The sequence below is a fragment of the Sinohyriopsis cumingii genome, chromosome 8 (assembly GCF_028554795.1).
Source record: "Sinohyriopsis cumingii isolate HCF-2022 chromosome 8, ASM2855479v2, whole genome shotgun sequence".
In the NCBI taxonomy this organism is placed as follows: domain Eukaryota; kingdom Metazoa; phylum Mollusca; class Bivalvia; order Unionida; family Unionidae; genus Sinohyriopsis; species Sinohyriopsis cumingii.
Genome location: NC_142968.1, coordinates 40,031,179 through 40,051,215, shown reverse-complemented (window position 1 = coordinate 40,051,215; position 20,037 = coordinate 40,031,179). Strand labels below are relative to the sequence as shown.

The window sequence follows — 20,037 nt, the reverse complement described above, 5'->3', positions numbered from 1 at the left end:
AGAATTTTTATATTGCAAACAATATTTTTAAATATTAAAAACATTATCAATATTGCAGTTTGAATGTTAAATACGAGAAACGTTAATGTAGCAATAGAAAATCATTGTTTCATACTTAATCTAAATTTATTTATATATTTATTTGGTTTGGAATGAGAACTTGTCGAGGAATTTAATGATTTAAATGGTACTTCAAACTGAAATGAACTATGTATTTGGTAGCGTTCACGGCTTATAAATGGCAACCTGTCATTTGTAGGAAGGTTAAGTTCGCTGCTCAAAATGCACTTTAGTTTCATTCTCAATGTGGAATTTTGAAAACATTTGTCAAAACACGTATTGCTACAATGTAACATTTGATTATAATTTCACATAGCTATAATGGTAATAGAAGACATCCCTACTCGCGATGACTAAAACGTCAAATAAATGTCTTATCTGGTCCAATAATTGTTGACAGGAACACTTGCAATTTATGCAAGGTGGTTACATCAGTAGCCGGTCCAAAATAGTTATTCCTCACGATCATAACATTATCTGATTTCTATAAAAAAAGAAATCGTTATATATATATATATATATATATATATATATATATATATATATATATATATATATATATATATATATATATATATGGAGATTTGTATATAAGCGAAACCACTTTACACGAAAAGATTGTGCAGAAATGACGGTTCTAATGTATTCTCCGTTCTGTAGAAGGTTCCGAATGTAACATTGACCCGCTCATACCTTCAACCATATTCTAGTGCCTTAAATATTTAGGAATTTTGGCACCTACCTCCGTATTTAACTAGAAAATATCATAAGAAAAATAAATAAACCTATATTTATGATAAATTAGCTTAAATTCATTAGAGTTAGCAAAGTTTATCAGCTATGATACATTTTTGCCAGAAACGATAGAGTAGATCCAATATTTTACCATCTCCTTTAGTATGATTCTTTCATTGTTGTTTCACCAGTTGTATATTATATAGATGAATATTTATCCTACCTTTCAGTAAAACCGCCAGGTCCCCCGACATCGTTCAAATCAGAGTTCAGTGGCAACGCCATCATCTTGAGTTGGGAATCGCCAACAGGATTAACTCTGCCAATAACATCATACGTCATCCGTTACAGAGTTCAACCATTTGGTCCGTCGTACAGTGTAGTTCTGGAACCAAATGTATTGCACTTTAGCATTGACACTATACATTTTGATGGCAAATACTTGTTGATCAATATTACTGCTAGAATTGAGGACGTCGAAGGAGTTACCTCAAATCCACTGTACGTCAGCGCGGGTAAGTAGACTTGAAGTGGTGCTAAAATTTATGTGAATAAGTGTCAGGGTTTTCAGTAGATTGTCTCTAAATGTATCCTATTGAGCGATTGAGATGATGTTGTTGTTGTAGGGTTTAACGTCATTTTTCAGCACACGATAGGCTATACATGGCGGCCAGTATTAATGGTGGAGGAAGAACCCGGGAAAAGCCCGGGAAGAACCACCGACCCTCGAGAAGCTACTGGCAAGCTTTCTCACATACCCACATTGGCCGAATCCGAGACTCGAACCTACGCAGACAGAGGTGAGATGGCAGTGATCCGTAACGGAGAACGCTTTGGACCACTCGGCCACTCGGGGCCCCCCGATTGCAATGAAATGGACTTTGATCAATGAACATATATTAGAAAGGAAAGGCTGAGGAAATCCTGATGATAGAATCAATGACATAAATATGAAGATATGAATGGATGGACATAATCTTAAATACATCCATCATACATTATAAAGCTCTTTAATGTTTCTTAAATTTCACAAGAAGAAGTATCAATGATCAGAAAATCATCGATACCCATGTGATTGTCGTTATCATATAATTCCTTTAATGAATACACTCACAAGTTATGAAGCATTTTCACTCATTTATAATCATGTCAGTTCGTCAATCAATCAACCGACCAATAGCCAATAAATCTGAAAGACCTTATGCAATTTAACGTCAACGAGTTTTGGAAGGAAAAGGTCATTGAATTGCAACTGATAGTGATAACATTCATTCGATTATTCCTGATTGGTTAATGTATAAGTTAATTAAAAGTTTCAAATATTTGAGCGGGATCACAAGTTTTCTCAGCACAGTGAATAAGTTTTGCAAATTAATGGTTGCTAGATATTAGACGCTGTGATATATATTGTTATAATCCAATGTATTTTTGTATAACTTTGTAAAAGTATCAGGCACTTGTAGATAGCTTATGCGAAAATAGAGATATCAAAGAACCAAGTCATCCCTATGTAGACACAGTCGTTTAAAAAAAATAAAAAGTCTAATATAGCGGGCGATGTTATTGGTTAATCAGTGGATACTAGTCATACAATGAGTATCAATAGAAAAATTGGACATTGACGACTTAGAAAGACACAATAATGTCATCACAATTATTCTGTTAAATTGATTTCTGAAACACAGCTTTATAGTATCAATGTTCCAAATCGTAAAGCAAATATGAATTGGTAAATTAAAATAAATTATTGAATAAAATAAAACTGTTCACTTTTTTATCATTTGTCTCATTAGTAGTTGTGTTCTTCCATTATATTTTTTTTAAATATTACAAATCATTAATAATGCGAATTAAGTGATGAATATTGTTATGCATATTTAAAGTAAGTGTTTGTCTGTTAGTTTTAAATTTTTTATTTCATTATATGCTACTGTAATGTAACATTGTTTACTGACTTGACCTTGTCCAAAACTGAGTTAATTTCTACTTGACCTGATTGAACTTGTTTTTTAAAATCTAATTTCATTTATGTAAACAACTAAAAATAGCTTTTTTATTCTCTCTGTGTAAGAGCTTATTAGCCAAACTATTGTTCAATTAAATAAGTGGTAAATATGTTGATCAGGGTCAGGATTTGGGGAAAATCCCACTTGAATTTTATAGGCTATGGTATTGTAAGTAAACAAGGCTCATCAGATCATTCATTTTTTTCCGTTAGGTATTGGTTGTTTTTAGAAAATGCTAATGTAATCTGAGGTCTAGCAAAGAACTATATTATCTTGTGATTGTGAGGATTTTACCATCGTGATTTAACATCTGGCACTTTAAGCTGTATTATGCTGTGACCAGTTTGGGGTGAATTTTATTTTCTTCAAATTATTGAATTCAAGTGACTACTTTCCATAAAAATAAAAAGTGCTAAGACACTTTTCTTAGATAAAGACATTCAATGAAATATATACGGAATTCAAACCTGCAATAATATTTTTGTGATTCAACAAGAGACTGTTGATACAGTAGTACTTCGTAGACTATAACAGACACGCCATTGCCTTCATATTTGGATCTCATCGGCACTTAAAATGAGTTTCATTCAGGACTTTTTATTACTAGGACTTGTGCGTTTAATTCTTAGATTATTATTGGATTTAATTCGCAATAACGAAAGCTCTTTTTCCTCATTTTCGCTTTGTATTCTAGGGAAATAAATTATTTGTTAAATTTTACAAATCTTGTTTTCTTCACTCTTTTATGTTATTTATTTTAAGAACATAGACTCTTAACAATATAAAAATATGTATTTTAGTCTGATAAAATTATTGTTTTATATTAGATTGTATTTTTTTATATTTTGTTTACTATTTATTTATTTTGTATTGGACAACAACTTAATATTTGTTGTGGAATTTACTGAATGAGACAAACCCTCCTTGTAATTATCTAAAAACTCGATTGTCTTGCTTATTCCAGTTTAGCTTGTAACTCAGAATTTGCGTTGTTAGCTTTGACACACGTTTTCTTTATTGTTACTGCCACCTGACCATGGTTATGGTTTCTCTTACCTAGCATGTTCATAACTGGCATTCACGCGTAACTTGCAGAAACTGATATGTCCTCTAAATATTTTTTTTTAAAAATAAACTATTCGCTAGCGAAATATTTTCGCTTAGACTGTTAATATTCACTTTTCATGATTTATGATATTAGCACTTGCAAAGCCTGCAAGGTTGGTTTTATCAGTATCCGGCGTTTGGCTTAGTTATTTTCGAAAAGGTGTATGCCTTTTACAATACTAGCTGAATTAATTAAAATAATCAACCGTTAAGTCATTTTCTACTTTAATATACACTAACTAAAGAAACAAACATAAAATATTATAAGTACAATATTTTACTGCAGGTCCAGTTCAAAGTTAAAAATGGCGACATCGCTCTAAAAGTTATCGCGTAATTTTTGTGAGATTTAGATACTAAAGTGTCCGTGTAATACGAAACGTGTTGTAGAATTATTGACAGCACTAATTTGATCTCCTTTCGGTTGAAATTTGATGACGTAATACTGCCCAACTCATATTTTCAGACCTGTCCGAGTATGATAAATGTTCAGCTATTTTGGCATGTTGATGAAATTTGTCCGAAATGATACCCTGTATTTAACTACATTACATCATTAGAAAGAAAAACAAAAACTTCATTTATGACGACTCATTTTTAATGCATCAGAAGGAGCAACATTTTATGAGTTTTGTATCACATTATGGCCTTGAAGAGAGTTCTCATCAGTTTTCATTTACCAATACCATTATCTACTTTTCAGTAAAACCACCAGGTCCGCCAACATCGTTCACAATGAGGAACAGTGGAAACTCCATCATCTTAACTTGGGGACCTCCAACAGGATTAACCCAGCCAATCACATCCTACGTCATCCGCTACTCAGTCAAACCCGATGGTCGTACGTACAGTACAGTTCTGGAACCAAATACATTTGACTATAGCATAGATACGACACTATTTGAAGACAAAGATTTGTTGATCAGCATTGCTGCTAAAATTGATGACGTCGATGGAGCTACTTCAGTTCCAGAGAACGTCAAACCCCGTAAGTAAACTTTAAGCTTTACTAAGAGTAATCTAATTCGATTTCAGATTATTCATTAAATGGCCAATAACGTAAAGCTTAGAAAGCTACTGTGATGTAATTGTATGTGATTCAAGAAGACGGTAGAAAGGAAGGCTGCGGAAATCATATTGATAAGATCAGCTAAGAATACTCATACAATCTTCAATCATATTTAAAATATGAAATTAGTATTTACGTTTGCAAAGGAAGTCATAGCTACCTTTGTGAAAGACTCTAACTAATTATATTTTCTTTTCATGTTAGACACACAAAAACATTGCCATTCATTTATAATTATAACAAAGAGCCAACCAATCAATCAGTCTGAAAGATTTTCTTGCTATTTAACGTTTTCGTTTCCAGATCAGATCTTCTAAACCATTTAAGACATTTATGCGAAATTTAATAAGTTCATTACAGTTGTTGCGTTAATGTACCGCCATCAATTTCGTTATGTTTAATGGTTTTGTCCACGAGTCCAGTTGTCCATGAAGTCATCGTTCAGACTTTTGGTTGCACAGCAAAATTCATAAACGGTCCAAGATATCTCATTGAAACTTTACACATATACTCAAACAAATATCTAGCTGTGCCTTGTGCTCTTTGGAATTCTTCAATTTCAAGTAGTGTATTTGTTTCTCCATCTGTCTATATGTTTATCTATCGATCATTCACATTTAGGTTTCGGGAATATTTGGCAGAGCTGGGCGGTGGATATAGATGATCCCATCTTTAAGTTAGAGCTAGAAGTATTTGACAATCGATTGGAATATTCATCACGAAGCACACTACAAATAACAATGTTAAACATTCAAGTAAATTTAATCGAATTGCTTGCCGTAAGTGACCAAACTGAACGTAATTTTTGACAGCTTAAGCAGCAAGGGATGGGGCACCTAAAAACGACTTTGAATGGTCATATTGGCAAAGGGACAGGTTCTGCTGCAAAAACTATTTCCCGGTAAACTGTTTATGGTTACCATAAATCTTTCAAGATGGCCGCTATAGCTTAACCGGCTTGAAGAAGCTGTTCCGTTTGTTAGTGCCGTTTTCATGATATTTGTGCTTGTTGCCTGTTTCCATCTTCGTTATTCTGTTCATTATGTATTGGCTATTAAATTCGTATGTGTTTCTTCATCTCCTTGTATTGGAAACGATAATAATTAGACTTTTTCTCAGCTGTCTTGCTCCAATGTTTTTGAACAAACGGCCATCACATGATACTCGCCAGTCAACTCGTTTATGCTACGATGGACCCTCATTAATTGCTTTAAATGTTCACTCCTTGACTCTCCACACTACATTGTGCTCTAGACTAAACGAACTGGGACTACATTCATCATTACCTAAATGTAAACAGAAGCGAAGAAAGAAACGTTGTTTCGAAGCTGGCCGGCGTAGAACAGGAAGAAGAATTCCAGTTATCTCCCTTATTTCGGCACAACCATTTAAAACATTTTCGACCGTTAATTTAGATAACCTAATTCAAATCCCAATTAATTCGTCAACCTTTGTGTCAACTATCCAAGAAATACCTCTGCGCATTGCATTATTCAATGTCCAGTCAATAGGACCACCGGAAAAGCGCACAGAAATAGTTCATTTTATCAACGACTAAAATGTTGACATATTCTTCGTGACAGAAACGTGGCTAAAAACATCAGGCGATGAGCCCAAGTGTGCGGATCTAACACCCACTGGTTACTCCATCAAGTCGTTCCCCGGTAATTCTCGCGGAGGTGGAATTGCTGTCATCACAAAGAACTCCATGATAAAACATCTTAACTATACCACAACATTCAGTTTCGACCACGCATCGTTTCAACTAGTCCAAACGACACTCACATTGGAGCAAAGGTCAAGATTTTCTTGCAATTTAACGTTGTCGTTTCCAGATCAGATCTTCTAAACCATTTAAGACATTTATGCGAAATTTAATAAGTTCATTACAGTTGTTGCGTTAATGTACCGCCATCAATTTCGTTATGTTTAATGGTTTTGTCCACGTGTCCAGCTGTCCATGAAGTCATCGTTCAGACTTTTGGTTGCACAGCAAAATTCATAAACGGTCCAAGATATCTCATTGAAACTTTACACATATACTCAAACAAATATCTAGCTGTGCCTTGTGCTCTTTGGAATTCTTCAATTTCAAGTAGTGTATTTGTTTCTCCATTTGTCTATATGTTTATCTATCGATCATCCACATTTAGGTTTCGGGAATATTTGGCAGAGCTGGGCGGTGGATATAGATGATCCCATCTTTAAGTTAGAGCTAGAACTATTTGACAATCGATTGGAATATTCATCACGAAGCACACTACAAATAACAATGTTAAAACATTCAAGTAAATTTAATCGAATTGCTTGCCGTAAGTGACCAAACTGAAAGTAATTTTTGACAGCTTAAGCAGCAAGGGATGGGGCACCTAAAAACGACTTTGAATGGTCATATTGGCAAAGGGACAGGTTCTGCTGCAAAAACTATTTCCCGGTAAACTGTTTATGGTTACCATAAATCTTTCAAGATGGCCGCTATAGCTTAACCGGCCTGAAGCAGCTGTTCCGTTTGTTAGTGCCGTTTTCATGATATTTGTGCTTGTTGCCTTTTTTCATCTTCGTTATTGTGCTCATTATGTATTGGCTGTTAAATTCGTACGTGTTTCTTCATCTCCTTGTTTTGGAAACGATAATAATTAGACTTTTTCTCAGCTGTCTTGCTCCAATGTATTTGAACAAACGGCCATCACATGATACTCGCCAGTCAACCCGTTTATGCTACGATGGACCCTCATTAATTGCTTTAAATGTTCACTCCTTGACTCTCCACACTACATTGTGCTCTAGACTAAACGAACTGGGACTACATTCATCATTACCTAAATCTAAACAGAAGCGAAAGAAGAAACGTTGTTTCGAAGCTGGCCGGCGTAGAACAGGAAGAAGAATTCCAGTTATCTCCCTTATTTCGGCACAACCATTTAAAACATTTTCGACCGTCAATTTAGATAACCTAATTCAAATCCCAATTAATTCGTCAACCTTTGTGTCAACTATCCAAGAAATACCTCTGCGCATTACATTATTCAATGCCCAGTCAATAGGACCACCGGAAAAGCGCACAGAAATAGTTCATTTTATCAACGACTAAAATGTTGACATATTCTTCGTGACAGAAACATCGTAAAAACATCAGGCGATGAGCCCAAGTGTGCAGATCTAACACCCACTGGTTACTCCATCAAGTCGTTCCCCCGTAATTCTCGCGGAGGTGGAATTGCTGTCATCACAAAGAACTCCACGAGAAAACATCTTAACTATACCACAACATTCAGTTTCGACCACGCATCGTTTCAACTAGTCCAAACGACACTCACATTGGAGCAAAGGTCAGTTCATTTTTTCTGCCTATATCGCCCTCCTCCTAGTAGAAAAAACAAACTGGCTGACTCTCTCTTTTTGGAGTAGTTTCCGAATCTCCTGGAATATGGAAATTCGATAGGTGGCAACCTAATTATTCTTGGAGATTTCAACTTTCACTTTGACTGTTCCGAAAACTCAAATACATAAAAACTCATAGATTTCATTAATCTTTTCAACCTCAAACAGTCAGTTAACCAACCCACCCATAAACATGGTCACATTTTAGACTGGATTCTTCATAGACCTGATGATAACATTCTACGGCCCTCCCTGGTATCCCATGACCTTGCATCAGATCACCTCTGCATTATATGCCATCTTGACGTATCAGTCCCTAACCCTCCACCTTTATCTGCTACTAAGAGAAACCTCTGTATGATAAATAGAACCAAACTAATGCATGACATCCAAGCTAACCTAACAACTTGCTTACCTCCTACCGCAGAACAACTCGATAACTGTCTGCGTTCATTACTTGACAAACATTCCTAGCTACCAAGTGCAGAGTATCAATTCAAAAGTGTTCTCCATGGTATAGCAGTGTTAGGGGCCAGCTTCGCACTGCTAAAAGAGACCGCCGTAAAGCTGAGAGGCTCTGGCTTTCCACCAGACTCACTATTCATAAGCAAATCTATGAAGTCGCTAAGAAGAATGTCACAAATATAGTCCATGCAGCGAAATCAGCCCACTACACTACTAAGATCATGGAAAGTTCCAGTTGCAAAGAGCTCTTCGAGATTACTAACAAGCAAATGTCAAGGAATAAATCAACACCACTTCCAACTACCTTCTCTCCAGTCGACCTTCCGGACATGTTTGCAAATTTCTTCCGTGACAAACTACAAACCACAAAGCTTGACACCACAATTTCAATTGACTCGTCGTTACCATAGGGTTGTTATACAGAATTTAATCGGCAACCATTAGCAGCATTTGAACCTGTCTCTATGGATTTTGTACGTACAATCGTGATGAAGAGTGCACCAAAGTCATGTGAACTTGATCCAATTCCAACATCACTGCTGCTTGAGTGCTAAGATCCAGTATTACCTTCACTAACTGATGTTATTAATACCTCTCTCTCTCATCTGGGGAATTCCCATCATCTTTCATATCTGCCATTGTAAAGCCTCTGCTGAAGAAACAAACACTGGACCAACACGATTTAAAGAACTACCGCCCAGTTTCTAATCTCCCATTCATTTAAAAAATCTTAGAAAATGTTGTTCTATCCCAGCTTGTATCTCATCTAAATTCAGCAATGTACAATCTGCATATCGCCCTTGCCACAGTATTGAAACAATTCTTCTAAAAGTAGTTAATGACATTCTCTCTGCATTGGATAGCGGAAAGATTACAGTCCTCACCCTCCTTCATTTGTTTGCAGCATGTGACACAATAAACCATGATACATTACTTCACCGCCTCCAGCATGTACTTGGCATTCATAATACAGCCTTACTGTGGTTCAAGTCCTACTTACTCAACAGGACACAAATTGTATCTGCAAATGGAATACACTCCAGCCCAGTTGATCTATGTTGTGGTGTTCCACAGGGGTCTGTGCATGGACCTGTTCTCTTCATTCTGTACACTCAGTCGCTCTCAAGTGTCATAGATCATCATCCAGTCTCTCACCAATTGTACGCTGATGACACCCAAATATACAAATCTAGCCACCCAACTGAAGTTGATGCGAGAATCCAAGGTGTAGAGAGGTGCATTTCCGATGTGAAATCATGGATGACTTGTAACAAGCTGCAGATGAATGATGATAAAACTGAGGCCATTCTGATCACAACACAAATACTTTCTCAATCGCATCCTTTACCTCAAACAATAAATATCAGCAACGCCAACATTAAATTCACACAATCAGTACGAAACCTAGGTGTTACTCTGGACAGTACTCTCACATTGCACCAATATGTCATGAACATATGCAAGGCTGCATATCTTGAGCTGAGACGGATCAGCTCAATTCGCAAATATCTTTCAGTTGCCGCCACTAAAACATGTGTGTGTTCATTAGTACTTTCAAGACTGGACTATTGTAACTCAATTCTGTCTGGTTCATCTCAATATCTACTACAGAAACTTCAAAACGCTGATCTGTACCGTACACTGGCTATCCATTCGATCCAGAATCAAACACAAAATTTGTTCTCTGTGCTACATTTCACTGTCGGTCTCTAGTCCAACATTCCTATCTGACCTCACCCATGTATACACACCAGCAAGATACGTAGGCTCCTCTTCTGACAATGGTATACTCATTATTCCCACTATGAAAACAAAGTCATATGGACAGCGTTTTTTTTCATACCAGGACCCAACAACGTAGAATGAATTGCCCACTGAATTTAGACACAAAGACACAGTGATCACATTCAAGAGGGCTATCAAAACTCAATTATTTCGACTGCAAGAACAAAATTAAGGACCTAATAATGTCTCCTACATGAAATATTCTCAGCATGTTTTTTTTAATTTTTTTTAATGTTTTTCTAATTTCGTGTTGTTTGTTTTTGTAATGATAATATTATGTTTCTGATCTTATACGTGTTGTCTAATGTTGTAAAGCGCTTAGAGCTTCTAAACATTAGGCGCTATACAAAGTCCTCATTATTATTATTATTATTATTATTATTATTATTATTATTATATAAAAACACTAAACCGCGACCGGAAGATATTTTATTTTTCAAAGTACCCGTTCCACAAAAATTAAACGGCGAAATAAAACACTGAGGTCGCCTCGCTTCTTTTCAATGCTGTCTCCGCAAACTGTAATTAATAGGAATATTATAATATTAATAAATACGATAGAAAACAACAATGCAAATGACTGCGCATGGGAATGCCTATTTATTACGGTCAGTAGTGTGTTCCTGAATACTGTTGGATACATGCTGATCTTGTGAAATTGGGCGGCGATCCTGTACCATGTGAAGTCTGTCAAACTATTGTGAGGTGAAGAATTTCACTGTGTCCCGCTCATGGAGAGAGAAAGCCACAATGGAAACTCTGGTATGTATCCTGCAATCTGCGTACACGAAATAAACTCTCCCGGGATAAACTCTGTTAGAGGAAACTCCGAGTATAACTCAGAATTAAAAGCAACCTTTATTAACAAATGGGCCTGCAAGGAACGTATCCATGCTTTCCAAGGACGAGTAGGACAGCAGAAGTCAACATTTATTACCAGGAATAAAGCTTAATTTACGCGACGATCGGAATAAATGGGTTTATCGAGAACTTACCAGAGGCGATCGTTAACGAAAAATGATCATAACTGGGTTAATGTTATGAAAGATGTAAATTACTCGAACTCCGCGCCGACCCAAGTACCACGACGGAGACAGGGGTAGCCAAGTTATTGGTCAAAACAAATAACCCGCATTGGTAGACCGCCGCAGCAACAGTCATCATGTTGACCTCCGTCCGAGCAAATAAGTCACTAAACAGCAAGTTACGCCACAACACGACGGCGATTAATCTCCGCTGTGTCACAATAATGGGATCAGTTAGGTTGACAGACAAATCCTTCTGGGAAGATTTCGCACCAGAAAAAATTCCTACCAAATCGCCAATGAATTAGCGGCAATCTGTCAGAGTTGGTACACTGGCAGTGTCATGAATCCAGTGTATCTTCCGCTGACTGACGAGGTAATTGATAATGCATATAGTGGCTAGTCGCTCTAACGGTGATTAATCATTGTTATTTCTGCTAGCACACCACAATTATACGACTGTGTTAGAATATAATAGATTCCACTGGCGAAGTAATTTCACTTGACCTGATAGTTGCAAATAGAACGCCGTCAATGAAGAAGGCGTGTTGGTGTCGACGACGAGATAAAAATTTGATGTTATATTTCTCAGCGCTCGTACCGCGCCCTCCATTAATGGAAATTGCCCTGGTGTAAATGCGTGTATATTAAGGTTTGCCTTAAATTCCGATGAGCGCAGTTTGGTGGAATACCATCTAATAATTCACTTTTTTTCCTCAAGCGAATACCCAACCGATTGGCACGTCCTTGGATTCCCAGATGGCGCTAAGACATCAAGGCATTCGATGCTGAACTTAAACGGGGTTTAAAATATCACCAAAGGATTCTGTTACCTGAACGACCGTCCAATAGCCAACTTTAAACTCGACGATCGAGGTATCATTTCTGGGTACCGCGTCGGAACTGGATCATCTTCGATCAAGACCGTGTTCGGTTGGGATCCAGACGACGTCCGCAGGTGGACCTCATATAATTCTACAAACGGCAATGGGCGTCATGCAGCCTCGAGCATTGTTAACATTACATCAATGATAGAGGTAAATCTAACATGCGATGTTGTTACTGGAAGCTATCAGCATAACAGTATCATTGAAACAACCAGCTCCGCAAACATTGGTGGTCCGCGACAAGGATATATCCTGTATAGGTTTTCCCCGAATATTTCTCTGGGCGATCTTATAAGTGTGGTGCTTAAGTAGCCGGTGTTTCTACGATGTCACAACAATATTCTTTCTCCTATGAGAATTACACTGACCAATCAAGATGGTTATTTACCTGGCCACCGTACAGTAACAGTTACCGTAAGTTTGCATATCAGGGACACAGCGGCATATTTCAACTAAGTAATCGACCGATTATTTAGCAAACAATGACGATCATACACCTATACGCGGTAACCGCGGTTAGGTTGGTAAACTCACGCCGGCCTGTGCATCGAGTTTATTAGGGAGATGGGCTTGGCGATGTTATGGGGGAGTTATTTAGCAGAAATGCCAAAGTGGCTCGCGAACATGGAATTTCACTAGGTAAACTAATCATTGGGGTTATAAAAGAAATAGCGATCTCTGCAACAGAAAACAACAACATTGAATCTAGAGTAGTTTCCGGAGTTCCACGAACTCTGCGCACAATATGCGCAGACTCTGCGCTTACCGCTAATGGTCTAAACTGGCAAAATTGAAAAACTCCAGCCCAGGTCATTAAAATAAGCATTGAAGTGTCAGCAGCACAGTTAAATAATTTGGTGAGCAGCAACGCATAGCCAGACAGTTAAATGCTTAGCAACATTACCGCGAATATTTTTGTGGTAAGTGTGCTTCGGCGAGCACTCTGCGCGAACAACCAATTGGTCATCATGCGACAATATAAAATATTCCAGGTAAGATGAACGATAGACAAATAAGCTGCAACATTTGCTGCTCATCCCCACCCAACGCAAATTTCAGTGTGGGATTCATGGCAAGCTGATTACAAATTAACGCACAAGGTTAATAGGGTTGTGTAATTCTACTGTCGCATATGTTTGGATTTTACAGGAATGTCTAGAAAGTTGCGGCTGAAAACAGTTGTGTTGTCACAACCGAGAACTGACGCTGAAGCAGCAAATGCTTGGGTAACTGCAGAACTACGCTGATGGGTTACACGGACAAGGTTGGTGCTGTTGATGCCCACGCCGACACCATCGCTCGCAGAAGAACAACACAATTGTTACTTAGTTGTATGCAAGCTGCAAATCAGCGTTGTCATGGCTGGAATAAAGACAGACGCTGTTCATGGTGCAGCAGCAGGCCTGTTTACGTGGCAGATCACTTCTCAACAGAAAACTGACGTGTATTTTAGAGTTTCAAGATACGGAACTTCTGAAATCGCAGATAAGAAGCTCAATAGCGTTTGACCACCGTTTCATGTTTGAAGTTTTGCTGCGACTAAAGGGAATCAAGAACCATCCAAATAAGTCCTCGTTGATTTTGAGTAGAACCATCTGGCATGAGCATACCACAGACTGATGTCATACACATGGGCAAATAGATCCCAGTCAGCATTTTTAACTTACACTTCCAGCATTTTTAAAGAATTTTATGTAATCATCTTTTATTTGCATTTTGATTATATTTTCGTAACTTTACCATCTACTTTTACCAAAAGGTACGAATGCCTAACCACGCTAATGAAACTGGTATAGTACTGGAGGAGCGCCTGGACAATGGTTCCAGTCTTGGTGCAAGACTAATGGACGTGTCCAGGGCCTTGAGTATTCCGCACATCCTCATCACTGAATTGACATGAAAGTCTCCAAAATGCTGCAAACTTGATCACACTAAATGAGCGCTATTTGTATAACCAAAACAATGCGTTAATCTGGGATCCTCATTGATAAACTGGTATAATGCCTCCAAAGGAGTACATCAAGTCTTAATACTGGAACATATCATATTTATTATTATATGCTCATTTTTCCCCCGTTAACTTTACATTGTCAGCATTGTGCAGTATTACTCGATACTGAACCCGCGCGCCAATACACATATAGCATTAACTGCATAAAAAACTACTTTCTATTGTAAACAAACACTGGATGCAGACACCAGCACTTTTGATTGGTAAACAAATCATGTACACTCGCGTAAGAGGCGCTTTACGTTGCGGTTGTTTAAATTTGTTTCTGAATGAACTGAAACAGATGTTTCGTGGACTGCCACATACCAGCTGATTTAGCACATTCCGCGTTGATACAATGTTTCGGAGTTAGGCTAGCTAGAGTATATACAACAAACGCAAGAAAATGTCCTTACAAATAACATAAAATGTACTTTCTTAGTTCTGCAAATCCGAATTACATAAGCCATGTCATAGGTTCTCAATCTTGATTACACATTTCGAAATAGTACTGTAATTTTGATGGTAAGTACAATTTTATCCTCCTTACTGCACTCAAAATGAAATAAGCATTAAATTTCATAGAGTCTTTTTGATAATTGCAATTGAAAGATTTAATATTTTTCCCACATTATGTTTTCAAACATTCAATGACAGAAATATAAACACATTTGCAGGCGTAAACACGCTTCTCTCTAGCTTACTCAATCACATGCATTTCATGTGGAATTGACACATACAAATCCAGTCCATACTCACGAAATTTCGTAGAATCGAAACAAAATGCCAAACTCTATTCATTCCAGATCAAATGTAAAAGTTGTTGCAATGCACATTCATTCACAATATGACTCCAAATTTCAATTGTAACTAGACACGCTATTTTCATTCGAAAGTTATGTCGAGCGCCCCACTAAGTTCAAATTTATCTGGGCGGAGTTTTGTGCGCAGTAATAATATTGGTGTTGTATAATGATGAATATGCGCTTGTGTATTTAGTTTGTAATACGGCATACATTCATTTACGTTGTTTCTTGTAGTGTATTTTGTTTATATAAGTAAGCCTTAGGTAGAAAAAAAAATTTAGCATATACTAAAAAGGTTACTGCATTTGTATGCGAAAATATGAACTCGTTTTGTCGGATGGATATACTGCACTCCCAAGGTCGTGCAGTATTCCATCCAAAAACCTCGTTCATTTTTTCCCACATATGCAGTAACCTATAAATATAGTTTTAAACGACATCTTCTACTTCACCAAACGAATAACACTGGATCCTTACGCTGATGACAACACATCTTACATCCATACAAATCAAAGGTCTGCAAATGAGAGCAAGATATTGATCGACTGGTTTTCAGCCAGTGGTATACAAGCAACTCCCTCTCCCGGCCATTCCAATTCCAACGAACTGTTCTTGGCCAAACAATGCGCATATTTTATTCAGTGTCACATAAAAGACCATGAAATAACACGTGTGGACTGTGCAAAACTCCTTGGAGTACATATTGATTCTGAACTAAATATTAGGAACCACACATAATTGTTTATCAAACATCAGCAAGATAATTAAACATCGTGAAATGTCTCGACCATTATTTATCTACTCTGACTAAGCTTATGATCCACGTCAGCTTTATTATGTCAAACTGTAACTGAAGTCCCCTTATGCTGCATTTCTGTATCAAAACATATCCTGAAAACATGGCAAGAAATATACTGTATGGGGCTTTAAAATTGGTGTTTAATGATTTTAATAGCTCGTATGTTTCTCTTCTAAGAAAAGCAAACCTTCTTATTCTTCAAAATAGTAGATTAAGAGACATGACAACTAAAGCATACAGGAAGACATTTAATAACTTAGGAATCTGGTCACGTTAAAAACTGCAACTTTAATCATAGACACCAATACTGGGCAATACTACCAACAATAATCATAGACACCAATACTGGGCAATAATACCAACAATGATGAACACATGGTAAAGTAAGGTCTCGTTTAAATTTAACGCTTAAGAATGTGGAATATCCTGTCCAATGAACCAAAAGCAATCTTTGATTTAACGGAACTCAGCAGGTTGATTAAGACATGACCAGGGTCCCATTGTAAATACCCTTGATGTCATTATATTTAGTAGTCATCAGCAAACCAGCTTTAATGTTACTAATATTACTGAGGTTTTAAGGCTTAAATCCTGCTTTCATAATGCTAATTTTAAATAAACACTTTCTTACATTAAAAAATGTACATGTTTTTACGAAGGAAATTGTCATATTTCTTTTGTAACAATTTAAACGTATACCTTTTTGTTGCGTGTTTGATATGTTCATAAGTTTTATTATAAATGAATGTCATCATATTATATATTGTTGCCTTGTTTTTTAATCTGATGTTCCTGTTAGCATGGTAATGTTTTTGATGCTTATAGTTTTCTTTTAAATATGTACTATCTGTGTACATGTCCTCAGAAATATTAAGCATTTGTATTACGTCATATCGGTAAAATAATTCTTCCAGTGTTTGTGGTTTTATGTTACCGACTATCGATATTAAATTAACGTTTTGTATCTTGTATCTATTGTTTAAATTAGTGGGTCAGTGGGAGGTTCTCAGCTCTATGTTGATCCTTGTGATAAGCATTGACGTGATGGCTTTAGGACGTATCTGCTGACAGTTTCTGGAACACGTTGTCGTTGTCTCATAAGACATTCCCCTTATTGTAATTTCTCTAAATGTCTAGCTTCTCAGTTTAATGTCAGGGATCATAGATTGACTGATCGTAGAAGAAAATAAACTTTTAAAACTTTGAATTATGGGTATTTTGTTACTCTATTTCACGATCTGATGGATACACAACGACTTACGGTTGATGCATGTTACAGCCAGATTGTGGCATGTACAAGTATTCAAGTCACTGCATAATTGTTTTATCAAATGAATACTTGTAAACTGTCCTTTGAGCACTTAATCAGTAATTGACATTAATATATAATGACACAAATTGTATTGTTAAGTACACACTGTTCAGTATGTATTGCTAGACAATGCAAGCTACCCCAATCTTTAACAGCCCTAACCTATCATTAAAAAAACCATATTTCTTTTGTTTCATGGTTACTAAAAGATGAAGCTTTCTAGTTAACGTCGTATGTGAGTTATTTGTAAGTAACGTGATACTTAAAAAGGATTTTTTCTGATAGCATCGTCGTTAAATCATTACTTACATTGGTATATAATTTTTATGTGTGCTGGAAATTATAACAAAAACACTTGTGAAAAGAACGATGGAATGAAGAAAGCAAGAGAAGAAAGCAACAATAATTGATGAGTAAATGAGAGAGAAAACAGACGAGACAATATGATGTTTTTTGTTTTCCAGCGGAACCCAGACATACTGAGGTAGATATTCACGTTCACCAGAAACCGAGTTTTTTTGAGGTGGCTTTAAATGCCTTTCCCGTCGTCACTTTCGTTTGGGATGTATTTTGGGCCATTGCTGGCCTTTTCTGGAGGTAATGGGTTGAATTGTTTTGAAAAAGCAGAAAGTCATCAAATGGTTCATCATCAGCATCAGCAGAAGAATCCACACACATGTTTATGTCGTGCATTGAATGTTTTGAATGAATTTCTTTTGTCTTTTAATTTATTATGTTTCTCACTCCTTGAGTGATTTTATAATGTATTTGTACGTATGTAAATATCAGAAAATAGGTATCGATACACATAATTGATACACATGTTTTGTGCATTTTTATGTGGCTTCATATTAGTCTTTTCAATATGCAGTTTTGCAGAACGATTTCTACCCAAATTTGTTGTGGTCATTGGGTAGTCTTCAGAGTGACGAGAAATCCATTAATTGTTTGTTTCTATTGCTCATATTTAAATAAAATCAGACTTAAAAATAAGATTTAACAGAATTTAATATTTTCTTTATTACTGTCTAAGCAAAGGAATAGTTTCCAATGCACACATGCTGCATTAGTTTAAGTTATTTTATTCATATTGTCCAAAATGCCAGTCATATTGTCCAAAATGCTTCAGTAAGATTTATTATCTACCTCCAGTCAGAGAAAATAATCAGAATTCAAGACTGGTTTCTTGTTTTAGGTAGTTAAGTTGACGCATTACATGTATATCATGTTGCTCCTGTTTCACTCTTTTCTTCCGGATAAATCATGCGTATTTTAAGCTGGGTAGCCGTGTCGGCCGATACTTACGCACGGAAAGATTTATGTGAGACGACTGGGGGTATTATACTTATATATGGGCCAGTAAGTATATATGTGGCGACGTATGGAATCATAAGGTAAATCCTATTTTTTGTTTTAAAAATGTCCATATTTTTAAGATTGGGATAGTATTATTAGGGTCATAAATGAAATTTAACATCGCAGTGACTGTATGAGGTCCTGACGGCAAATATAATATTAACTGCCGGACTGTTACAGACCATTTCCTAGTGTGAAATATTGATGAGGCCATAATGGGAAATGTAATGATTAAACATTATATGATATCCAACACATTTGTTTTGTTATACCATTCAACCCATAGCTTACTACCAAACACCTAATTATTTATTATAATCCATCACCCACCATACTATCCAACAAAAAGGATGAATGTGTATACACATATGATATACGTAGATGCATGCAAACATACTAACACATAAGGATAGGAGTGTTTATATGCACACTATAAGCACCAATACACATACTATCGTACATTAACAAACTAGGGAGGGAGTGTTTATACTTACACACAACAAATACACACGATGAAACATAAACAATAGACAAGACGTTATTATTGATAGCAAGACTGACGACTGCTTTATATGCTTGAAGCACGCACATTACCGAAATTTTATGTTCGATTGGGTAAGCTGACGTGAAGGAAAATATCCTTATGTGTAATACAGAATGCAGATCTAGAGAAACTGCAATGACCTGAAATAAACCATTCCTTTCTGTGTTTGCATATAGGTTTAACATACGACACATGTTTCGGAGTGTTTATACCTACATACTATACAAAGAACAAATACACTTTTACAATGGGGTAGAAGCGGTTTTGAAATTGTTTTGTGGAATACAATTACACACACACACACAAATGTTCAAAATTGGCGATGATTGAATATGATCTCTATTCTAAGGAATGTGGATAGCCCTAAAATGGGCCGTTTTGTTGTACTCCTTGACCGTCGAGATGCTAACGACAATGATATCCAGGCTAGGTATCGCCATGGGCGTGACTACATCACATGGTTTAATCTTTCTGTAGAAGACAGAGAGCTCATCTATGTGCGTCTTAAACTCGCCCACCACTTATCCCTGCTGCTGCTGCTGCTATTGCTGCTGTTGCTGATAATCCTCAGCCCGTTATTCTCTTTTTCATTGGATATACTCTCGCAGTACATCTTCCAGTTACATTGCGCCATCTTGAATAAAATGGTTAACGTCTCTTTCGTTTTAACCTCAATCAGCCTGTGTCTTATCCTGTAGATATGCATCAGT

At 36.6% G+C, this 20,037-nt stretch overlaps 1 protein-coding gene across 2 annotated transcripts in view; it reads left to right on the top strand.

The window, feature by feature from the left end:
• Positions 1 to 18,943, top strand: part of LOC149793329 (titin-like) — a 34,894-nt gene extending 15,951 nt beyond the window's left edge. For both annotated transcript variants that reach the window (XM_089967305.1, XM_089967306.1), the window contains 3 exons: positions 1,026 to 1,310; positions 4,612 to 4,896; positions 17,892 to 18,943. In XM_089967305.1, coding sequence (XP_089823431.1) covers positions 1,026 to 1,310; positions 4,612 to 4,896; positions 17,892 to 18,028 — 707 coding nt within the window. In that variant the 3' untranslated portion in view covers positions 18,029 to 18,943. The remainder of the gene's footprint in view (positions 1 to 1,025; positions 1,311 to 4,611; positions 4,897 to 17,891) is intronic.
• Positions 18,944 to 20,037: the final 1,094 nt, after the last annotated feature.